Source organism: Sminthopsis crassicaudata, chromosome 1 (assembly GCF_048593235.1).
Source record: "Sminthopsis crassicaudata isolate SCR6 chromosome 1, ASM4859323v1, whole genome shotgun sequence".
Lineage (NCBI taxonomy): Eukaryota > Metazoa > Chordata > Mammalia > Dasyuromorphia > Dasyuridae > Sminthopsis > Sminthopsis crassicaudata.
In genome coordinates this window covers 59108341-59118884 of record NC_133617.1, presented here as the reverse complement: position 1 = coordinate 59118884, position 10544 = coordinate 59108341, and the positions used below count along the sequence as shown (strand labels likewise).

The following is a 10544-nucleotide window of genomic DNA, read 5'->3' as shown; positions in this document are numbered from 1 at the left end:
CAGTAATAAATAAATGTTAAATATCCAAATTATATATGAAATTAACACAAATATATGACCAAGAGCCATTTCCCACTGAGCAAACTCAAAAGTTTCAAGTTGCTCCTTTTGTAGTAGCGAAAAACTAGAAGTTGAGGCATGTCCAACAACTGGGGAATGGCTGAATGAGGTACAATAGATAACTGTGATGGAATACTAATATGCTATATGAAGCAACAACCAGGATGGTTTCCAAAAAACCTGAGAAGACTTATATAAACTGATTAAAAAGTGAAGTGAATAGAATCAGAAAGACATTGTTCACAGAAACAGCTATATTTAAAGGATGATCAGCTTATGAAAGATTTAGCTACTCTGATCCAGACAATGATCCAAGACAATTCCAAAGGATTCATGAAGAAAAATGCTCTCTACCTCCATAGAAAGAAATGTTCAACTCTGAATGCAGATTGAAACATACTTTTCCCATTTTCTTTTGCAAAATAGCAAATATGGGAATATATTTTGCATGACTTCACTTGTATAATAGAAATAAGACAAAGGAATATTTGATGAAGTTTACAGTGAAGAAAGCAGAAACATTAAACAACATATTAAATGAAAATATATAAAAAATTAAAACAATACTGTAATGATTGACTCCAACCAGAAGAAAATTTGGAAAATATATCTCTTTTCTACCACAGCAGTACAAAGTTACGGGTATGAAAATCTGCATATGTACGTGTACAACATCAGAATGTAAATTGCTTTTACAATCTCTTTTTTCGATCTTTATTAGAAGGAATGGTTCTCTGGGTAGGGGAGGGAGAAGGATAGTTTCGGAAATGAATTTGATTGAACAACAAACAGCATTGATAAAAATACAACAACTTAATATCTACTAAGTTCTAGGCACTGTTAAAAAAAAAAAAAAAAAGTCCCTACCCTCAAGGAGTTCACATTCTAATGGAAGAAACTATATGCAAACAATTATAACAAGATACAGTGTAACCTGGAGGAAATCTCAAAAGAAAGTCACTGGTGTTGATGGTAACTAGCAAAGGCTATTAGAATTTTAGTTGAGTCTTGAAGAAAACTAGGGAAGTCTGAAGGCAGGAATGAGGAAAGAATTCCTGGTATGTGAGAGTGAAATGAAAAGGTATGAAGTTAGAAAATGGAGCGTCCGGTGCAAGAAACATTCAGGTTGAGAAAGGAAAGAATTAGCCAGATTGTGAAGAGCTTCAAAAGGCAAAGAAAAGATTTTTTATTTGATCCTAGGAGTAACAGATATCCATTGAAGTTTAGTGAGGGAGAGAGGGAAGGAGATGATCAAACCTATAATTTGGAAGAAAGTAAAGGAGGAGGAGACAAGAGGGCCCAGAACAGCCTAAAGAAACATCCAAATGGACATGATCTAAAAGCTTCAGCAATTAGACTGAAAAGACCATGACTTCTGGGCACACTGCATTGTGAATGTAATTTCTTAACATTCTAAGAGACTATAAGATCCTTTCTTATCTCACCCTTGTATAGTGGCTCCCTTATAGAACTCTGCGTACAGTAGGTGCTCAATCATGTTTATATCCGGGAAACAGCATTCAAGGACCTAATGAAGGGGATGTCCACCCTCAACAACCACCTGTTCCCATCTAGGAGACAGGAAAATCATGGAGAAGGCGGCAAATTAACAGCATTAAAGGTTGCAGAGATCAAGGAGGAGAAAAATTAAGAAAAGGCTATTTGTCGATGAAGATTTTGATAACTTTAGATAAACTGTTAGAAACCAAACTGCAGAGTTTAAAAATAAGAGGAGAGGAAAAAGAGATTGGGGGAAAAAAATATTCTTGAGTCAATTAGATCAAGCCAGAATAAGGATGGTGGGCTACTGAAGTCAGGAGATCTAGATTACTGTCCTAGGTCTACCACTAACTAGCTTTGTAGTAGTACAAGTCAATTTTCCGCTCTCTCATCTTAAATAATCATCATCATGATGCTTGTGCTAATCTTGATGAAAAGGGAGATATAATCATCCATCTTGATTCTTGAAAAGGTTCACTTCATATGGTTTAAACATAATTTCTATCTTACTCCTCTTTTGGAGGGACATCAATGGCTATGACAGAGAATCAGAACATTGGAACTATCTCAATTCTGCCACTGACGATATGACTCTTCTCTTTCCCTCTCTCCCTCTCCTTCCAACGCTTTCTCTCCCCTCCCCCTTTCATCTACATCTCAGGTTATCAGTTCTTTCTGGAGATTATAACATTTTTCTTCAGAGATCCCTTGGAATTGTCCTGGATCACTACAGCTGTCCTTCACAGTTGATATGATAGCCTTCTCAGTAACTGAAAACAGCTATTATGCTCCCCAGCCCCCAGCCCCAGATCTTCCCTTCTCTCGTTTCTTCTTTGATCTTGGGAAGTGGTAGGGAGTCACTAGGGTTTATGGAGTAAGTCAATGGCATGGTAGCACCTGAGCTTCAAGAAAATTAGTGACAGCTAGGCGGATGGTGGACTGAAGTCAGTGAATTGAACTTCAGTGGGGAGGCAATGCCGTTACTGATGATTCCTAAACAACTGGGAAAATGGCATGAGACAGAAGGCCTTGCCTTTCTCCAGAGCCAGTAATGAAGACCTGGCTGATGTAAGGGCAGAAAGACACAATCTCTTTCTAAGCATTTAAAGTGGCTACAGTGAGACAAGTAACTTGACCTCTAAGATAAGGTGCTGGAGTCAAACACTTTGTGTCCCTGGACAATTCCCTTTAACCTCGAGGAGAAAGCTTCCCACATCAGTAAAAGAGAGCTAATAAGGGGCACCTACTCTCAGGGCTTAGGAAAATCAGATAAGATAACGCAGATAAGGCTTTGGAAGCATCTCCTGCCCCTGAGGGGTTAGAACCCCCCACAGGTTACAAACAAGATACCCGGGTCATTCCTGGCCCCAGGATCCAGCACACCTCCAGCCCTAGTGCCCCGACTCCTAGGGTCCCCAGCCGCAGGCAGTGGCTTCTCGCCCCGCTACTCCCCTTCATCCGAGCCCCAGGAGGGGGCGGGGAGTCAGGCGAAAGCCGGGAAAGCCCTAGCGGGATGGGGGTGGAGGGGGGATCCATACACGTCACGCTGACGCGACGCCCCGGCTCGCCGCGGCGGGCTTCGCTTGTTGACACCGTTGCCTCGGGAGACGGGAGGGGCGGGGGGAGCGGAGAGGGGGCGGGGCCCAGGCTGGAGCTCCGGGCTCTGGTCCGCAGCCGCTGCGGCCACGGCCGCCGCTGGCTTATATACTGCGGCTAAATTTAGGCTGAGCCCGGAGCTCGTCCCCATCCGGGACGCGTTTCCGCCGCCGCTGCCATTGGCCCGACCCGCCGCGCGCCGCGTTATAAGGCTCGGGCGGGCCCCGGGGCCGCCACTCACAGCCCTGTCAGCCCCAACCCAGCTCAGTCCGTCATTCTGTCCGTCAGTGAGTCCGGCTCGGCGCGCGCGCCTGTCAGTCAGTCAGTCCACCGGTGACAGGAACAGCCGGGCAGCCCCGCACACACTCTCGCTCCCTTCACTCACTTCACTCTCGCTCTCCCGCCCACAAAGTCGGGCCGTCGGTCTCCGTCTATCAGTCCGTCCGGGCGCCCGGCGGCCATGGCGCTGAGCGAGCCCATCCTGCCGTCCTTCTCCACGTTCGCCAGCCCGTGCCGGGAGCGCGGCTTCCAGGAGGTGAGTGAGCGCCCCGCGCCCCCTCCGTTCCCCACCCCGAGTACCCCCGACCCCGCTCTCACCGGTCCTCTCCGTGTCTCCCTCCCGCAGCGCTGGCCCCGCACGGAACCCGAGCCCGGCGGTGCTGACGAGGACCTCAACAGCGTGCTCGACTTCATCCTCTCCATGGGCCTGGACGGGCTGGGCCCCGAGGGTGCCGCGGCCCCCGAGGCCTCGGCCGCCTTCTACCCGCCGCCACCCCCCGGCTGCTACCCGGAGCCCCCAGCGACCGCGGCCCCGCCGCAGCAGCAGCAGCAGCCGCCCCCCTACGGGCTGGCGGCAGCGCCCGAGCCCCAGCCGGCCCCGACCCCAGCCCCGGGCGCGCTCCAGGGTCGTTTCCTGCTGGCCCCGTCCGGCTTCGGGGCCTTCGCCGACGGCATCAAGGCTGAGCCCGAGCTGGACGGCGGCGCCTTCGCGGCCGCCCTGGGCAGACCACCGCGCTGCGTGAAGCGAGAGGGCGGCGGGGCCTGCATGTTGGGTCCCGGGCCCGGCCCCGACACGCCCCCGCTCAGCCCCGACGGCCGCAGCCCGCTCCAGGAAGCCCACCCGCGGCTGGCCGCGCCGCGCCCTTTCGGGCCCCCGGGCGCCTTCGGCCCCGCAGCCGGCGCCGCCGCCTTCCCCGGGCCACCCCCGCTGCACTATCCCGCGGGCCCCTTCGGGCTCTTTGACGAGGGCTTGGGTTTGGGGGCTGCCGCCTCAGGCCCCGCCGCCCGAGGGCTGCTCACACCCCCCTCTTCTCCGCTGGAGCTACTGGAGACCAAGCCAAAGCGCGGTCGGCGCTCGTGGCCCCGCAAGCGGACGGCCACGCACACGTGCAGCTACGCGGGCTGCGGGAAAACGTACACCAAGAGCTCACACCTCAAGGCGCACCTGCGCACGCACACAGGTGAGTTCGGTCGAGGACTGGAGCCGTGCAGGGGGCGTGTGTATGCTATCATTCCCGGGTCCCCCGACCCTCCCGCACGCGCCCCGGGGGGGGGAGGGGAGGGAACTGTTAGGGGAATGTTGCGGAGCAGGGAGGACTGGACCTGTCTTAGGCATAGAATGAATAAGTCCCCCCGGGGGAGGGGCTCCCTGGTATGGAAGAGTGGGGAGAGGAGGGCTTCGCAGGAGGCAGGGACGCTGTCGTTGGAACCGTGGTCCTGAAAGGCTCGGGAGAGACGGTGGCGGCCCGGGAGGGGCGTGGGTGATGGCGTTATTTACCTCGCCTCGCCATCTCTAAAAGCAATTCGTGTCTGGGGCGACGAAGGGAGAGGGGAACTTGGTGCAAAGCGTAGATGGGGAAGTTGTGGAGGGGAAACGAGCAGTTAAGGTTAGGAGTGTGTGGCTGGGGGTGCCCGAGGTAGCCCCCGGTATCTGTGATGCTCTAAACGCCTCCGTCCGATCTCTCGGCAGGTGAGAAACCCTATCACTGTAATTGGGACGGCTGCGGTTGGAAGTTTGCCCGGTCAGATGAGCTCACCCGGCACTACAGAAAACACACGGGACACCGGCCCTTCCAGTGTCACCTGTGCGACAGAGCCTTTTCCCGCTCAGACCACCTGGCCCTGCACATGAAGAGGCATATGTAACTGGGCTCCAGCCCCGGCAAGCCTGTAGCTGGCACTACAAGCTGAGCCTTGAGCCAGAGACCTCTCCGAACTCCTTTCTCCCAGAATGTGACTGGTATTTATTGGGCTTTTGTGAAAGGCTAGAGTCCAGCAGGACTGTACTTGTACATAGGGCATTTCCCCTAACTGGACCCTGACCACAGCCATACAAAGAGGTTTGTGCATTGGAACTCCTGACGCTGACCCCAGTGGGACTGAGTACCTGTTCAATCAGACAGTTTTGTGGCCAATCTCGACTAAAAGGCATGGTTTGAGAAGATTCCCTACTTCTTGACGAATTTTGTATTCAAAATGGTGCAATAGTATTCTTAATTCTCAACCATGGTCTACACTAGTGCAGGGCTTGATGCCTTGTAAGAAACATAGCCTTAACTTTACTGCCTAAAATGTTGAATAATGTAAATATTTGGCGAATATTGTAATAATGTAAATATAAGGACAAATGGGCATTTTTGCCTGTTTCTGTTTTATATGAAAATGATTTCTCAGTTTTTAAAAAAAAATAAAAACAAATGTTTTGCATCTTTTAAAGAATGTTTCCATGCATACCTAGAGTTGGCTTTTTGAATACTGGCAGTTTGGGTACACTTCTGCTTCTCCGGGTGAGTTGGTACCAGCCTCTCACTGAATGTGGAATGAAGGAGGTAGGAGGGATGGGATTAGTAACAAAAAAAAAAAAAAAAAAAAAAAAAAAAAACCTAAAGGAGGTGGTAAAAAACCGGCAAGATTTACTACCTTTTTAGAAATGGTGTTTTAGTTATTCAGTTTGGGTTGGGCTTGTACAGGGCTATTTTCATAGTCTCAATGTTTTCCAGCTGTGGTGACTGTGTGCCAGCAAGCAATGTGGGTTTTTCCTATAAATTTAAACACTGTATTTCTGTAACCAGGGAGGCTTATTTTAAGGCTGTCTCATACATCAATTACCTTCTTTTCCCAAGGGCTTAGAAGAAAGTGGTGACCCAGCTGACACGAAACCCTCAAAACCATTGGTCTTAAAAAAAGGACTACTTCAACTACCCTGTATTATTTTGGTAGCTTCTAAGTTATCCTCCAAGCTTTTCAGTTAAGAAGTGATTCAGTCCTTAGGGATTTTCTGTTCCAATATTTCAGTTTCTTCCTTGCCATATGAATTTTTACATGTCCCAGAGTCCATGTTTTAAAGAAGGAAGGTACTGTAAAAACCCTCTTTATAGAATTGTTTATCTTAAAATCAATGAGTATAACTGACACTTCTGATATCCCATAATTGATAAATGTATTTATTCTTCATGCATTATTACCTCTTCATCTTCACAACAACTGAGAAGATAAACAAGAATCATCCCCAATTTTTAAATGAAGGCTTGATAAAGGAAAGAGACTTGCTCAAAATCACAAAGTAAAGGTCTGCCTAAAGTCTGAACCCAGAACTCCAAAAGTCCAAGGCTCTTTCCCTATTAAGCTGCCTTCCACTGATAAAGATCAAACCAGGATTCTTCACACTGATTGGGCTTAATACATATACTATCTTGTGAACATAGAAACATAAGCACTGTTAAATACAACTTGACATTACTGTCTGGGTGTACTTTTGGGGATCTGTTTTAATATCCAATATTGTGGAAGGGCTGTCTCTAGTCCTTTCATCTGGCTTAGAAAGATTAAATGTCTTGGCCAAGGTCACCTGTACAGTAAAGAGCAGATCCCCCATTACAGCCCAGATCCTTTGACTCAATCGGTCTTTTTCTACTACAAGCTGCCTTTAGAAATGGGTACCCTCTCCATATTCCACTGGTGTTAGACTTCTACTAAAAGACTTCTACTCAGATCTCAAGCATCCTAAATCTAAGCTAAATGCACTAAACATCACTAAATTACCCCACCTCTGCAACTTTTTTTGAGGTGTCACCTCTGTCCAGATTGCCTTGGTACCATGATCACTGATACAGAAGAACATTTTATTCTTGAGGTTTTGCATACTTCAAAGTGCTAATTCAACACATCTTTATTTAAAAAAAAAGAAAAAAAAAAAAAAAAAACCCTGGAAACCTTAGTTCCTAGCAATTGCACAATTTGTTTCCAGAAAGTGAAAATCGCACAGCATATTTTAAAATAATCATACATCGTGTTGCAATAGTTCTAAGGATTTCCTCCCTTCCCTTGTCCTCTAGATAAAACCTGTGAAGGCAGATGAGTATGTTAAGTAATCTTCAGAAAGCAGAAATTGAAAATTAACATTTGATTCAACTTTCTAGATCAACATTCCACCAACTTCCTCTTCTTAGGGTTTTTGTTTTTCTTTAAAAAAAAATCTCTCTACTCTTGTTACTTCTTTTGCAAATATGTTTTCAGAATGTGACCCCTTAGATGTAAAAATTCTTGTCCTGCACTGGCACTCGAACATGATGAAATTGGGTTTTTCTTTCATCAGTCCTGGCTCATTTACTGTTGTCTCTGTAATGTCATCCTAGCACCAAAGAGAGAGCACACCCCAGAGCAGTGAACCTGGGGGGAGGGGGTGTCAGAAAATCTAGGTTCTACATCCAGTTCTGCTACTAGCTGACAAATCTTAGCTTATTTCTCTCAGTTTCCTCATTTATAAAATGAGTTTAGACCAAATAATTTTTAGTCTCGCCCAACTTTGACATTTGACGGTTTAACATCCTTTCCATCTTTAACTTTCTGTGCTGTAATAAGCCACATGTTTATTCATTGACAACTGTGTCATGGACACTGTACTGTGGACTAGGGAAAATAGAAAGTCCCTGCCTTTGGGGAACTTACAGTCTAGTCGAGACATAACACACCAACACAAATGGTTAGGAGACACACTACACACATGTAAGCTTGGAAGGCAGAATCTACAACATATCATGGAAAAATTACAGATTCTAGAGTCCAAGGACCTGGCTTCAAATGTCATTTCTGACTTTAACTATCAATGTGATCTTGAGCAAATCATTTAACCATAAGTCTCAGTTTCCTCATCTGTTAAATTGGGTACGGAAGAATTCTTTAATTAGACTACCACATCTCAAGACCCTGTAATTTTTGTCTTTGTACCCTCAGTGCCTTGAATATAGAAGAGTCTTAATAAATGCTTATGAAATTGTATTTAACTACATTATGGAGCTGCAAAACTCTATCAGACCTGAGGGGGGATGTCATTACTAGCAAGGGAATCATAGGCAGCTTCCTGGTAAGAAGGTGGTATTGTAGTTACACCTTAAAGGATGAGCAAAAACACAATTGCTCATATTAAATGTTTCATAAATATCCTCTTATTTGTTCCTCACAACAGCCTTAAGACCTAGATGTTACTGTCTCCATTTTACAGATAAGTAAACTGAGCCTGAGAGCAGCTGGCCCACACAACTAGTATGGTTGATTTTTAGTCATGACCCCATTTGGGATTTTTTTCGCAAAGATACTAGAGTGATTTTTGGCCATTTCCTCCTCCAACACAGGTAGTAGGCAGGAGAGAAATCCAAAGAGGGGAGAGACAGAGTTTTCCAGAAGTAGGGATCTGCCAGAGCAAAGGCAGAAGTGTGAGATTGCAGGTCATGAACTGAGGCAGAGTTTTTCAGTTTGACTAGGGTATAGCGAATGTGGTGAAGATTGATATGAGATAAGGGTAGAAAAAATGGGGAGGTGTCAGCTCGTGGAGGACCTTGAATGCCAGCACAGGAGTCTGAAGACGACTTGGAAAATAATACAATATCACGATGTCACTGAAGATTTTGAACTCAATGGCTCCAAATGCCCAGATCTAAGCAATTCTTCCCAAGGGGTTACTGAATCATCAGATAATTCTGAGATGATTCTGGTGGCAGTAGCCGGGATGGTCTGCAGGATGGAGAGAGGAGGCAGGAAGCTACTGTAATAGCCCCCACCAGGGCTAGAGCTATGGCAGTGGGAGTGGGAGTCAAGAGGAGGGGTCAAAATCTAAGAGATGATGTCAAATGGACAGGATTTAGGTGACTGATTGGATATGAGCCATGTAAGAGGGGATGAATCAAAGATGACTACAGAATTCCAGCTCTAACCTTGTATAATTTCAATCTAAGAGTAGTTCTGTTTCCCCACATAAGTGGATTCAGGCCACAATCAAAGGAAGACGACTCAACCCTTTAGCCCAAGGCCATTTTCCTAGCTGATTTCAATTTGCACCTGCCAAGTTTTCTGGCCAACATGTTGTCTTGCTACATCTGAGTTTCATTAAATTCACATCTAAAATGGGGATGAAACTCATGTTGAGTTTCTGTTTTCTTAAGTGTCTCCAGTTGAATAGAGGAGAGAGTGTTACATAACATCACTCATATATTTTTCATCCAGAGACAAAAGGACATAATCTGGAAGGATCAGTCGTAACAGAGACGCTGCAAAATCTTTACATGCAATTATCCTCTGCTGACTCAGCTCCCTGAAACCAAACACCTGTTGACGGAAGTTTTTTTTTTTTTTTTTCCTTCCTCTCTTCTTTAGCCCTCTCCAAAATGCTGATGAAAGAGAGACATTCTCTATGCCAGGTCAGCTTCAATCGTTATTAAAACTGACTTCACTGGGCCCATCAGGGTGTTAATAAGCTTAAGCATTTTTTCTTTAGCAGAAGACAGCCAGCTACACAACCCCATTCATCTCATAATAACACCAGTTGACATTTATGTAATGATTTATGTATATGATTATCTAGTTTGAGCTTTGCCACAACCCTGTGAAGCCAGTAATTCAGGTATCATCATCCCCATTTTATAGATGGGGAGACTAAGGATCATGAAGGGCTTGTTCAAAGCTGGAAAATTTGAATCTGAATCTCAGCTATGACCCAGAGTTCTTTCTACTTCAATGGGCTTCCTTGGGGTCATGATAGTAACAGCTAGTATGTGCAGAAAGGGACTTTAAGGTTTGCAAAGCATGATACATGTCATTTCACTTGATCCTTAAAACAATACTCTGAGGCAAGTGCCCATTTTACAGATAAGGAAACTGAAGCTGAGTGAAACAACTTCCCAAGTCTATGGTAGAACTCAGTTCTCTATTTATTATACCACCTAGACACTGGGTTTCTGTGCAGATTATGCTGCAGTCCATTTTAGTCTATGAATTTACTTCCAGGGCACCTTGAATTCAACAAGTATTTATTTAATTCTCTGCATTTTCAAGGTACTTGCCTGAAACTGGGGATATTATAAGAGTGAAAAACAAGCCCTTAGCCAGCCAGAGTC

General features: G+C 45.9%; 1 protein-coding gene across 1 annotated transcript; it reads left to right on the top strand.

The window, feature by feature from the left end:
* Window positions 1–3309: 3309 nt before the first annotated feature.
* Window positions 3310–5874, top strand: KLF2 (KLF transcription factor 2). Its single transcript, XM_074305879.1, has 3 exons — window positions 3310–3691; window positions 3782–4616; window positions 5126–5874. Exons 1-3 carry the CDS (start codon window positions 3617–3619, stop codon window positions 5299–5301), a joined length of 1086 nt encoding a protein of 361 aa, XP_074161980.1. The 5' UTR covers window positions 3310–3616; the 3' UTR covers window positions 5302–5874.
* Window positions 5875–10544: the final 4670 nt, after the last annotated feature.

Coding starts and splice junctions, on each gene's coding strand:
- KLF2 (XM_074305879.1), top strand. CDS start 3,617: ATGGCGCTGAGCGAGCCCATCCTGCCGTCCTTCTCCACGTTCGCCAGC. Junction 3,692..3,781: donor GGGAGCGCGGCTTCCAGGAG/GTGAGTGAGCGC, acceptor TCCCTCCCGCAG/CGCTGGCCCCGCACGGAACC. Junction 4,617..5,125: donor GCACCTGCGCACGCACACAG/GTGAGTTCGGTC, acceptor ATCTCTCGGCAG/GTGAGAAACCCTATCACTGT.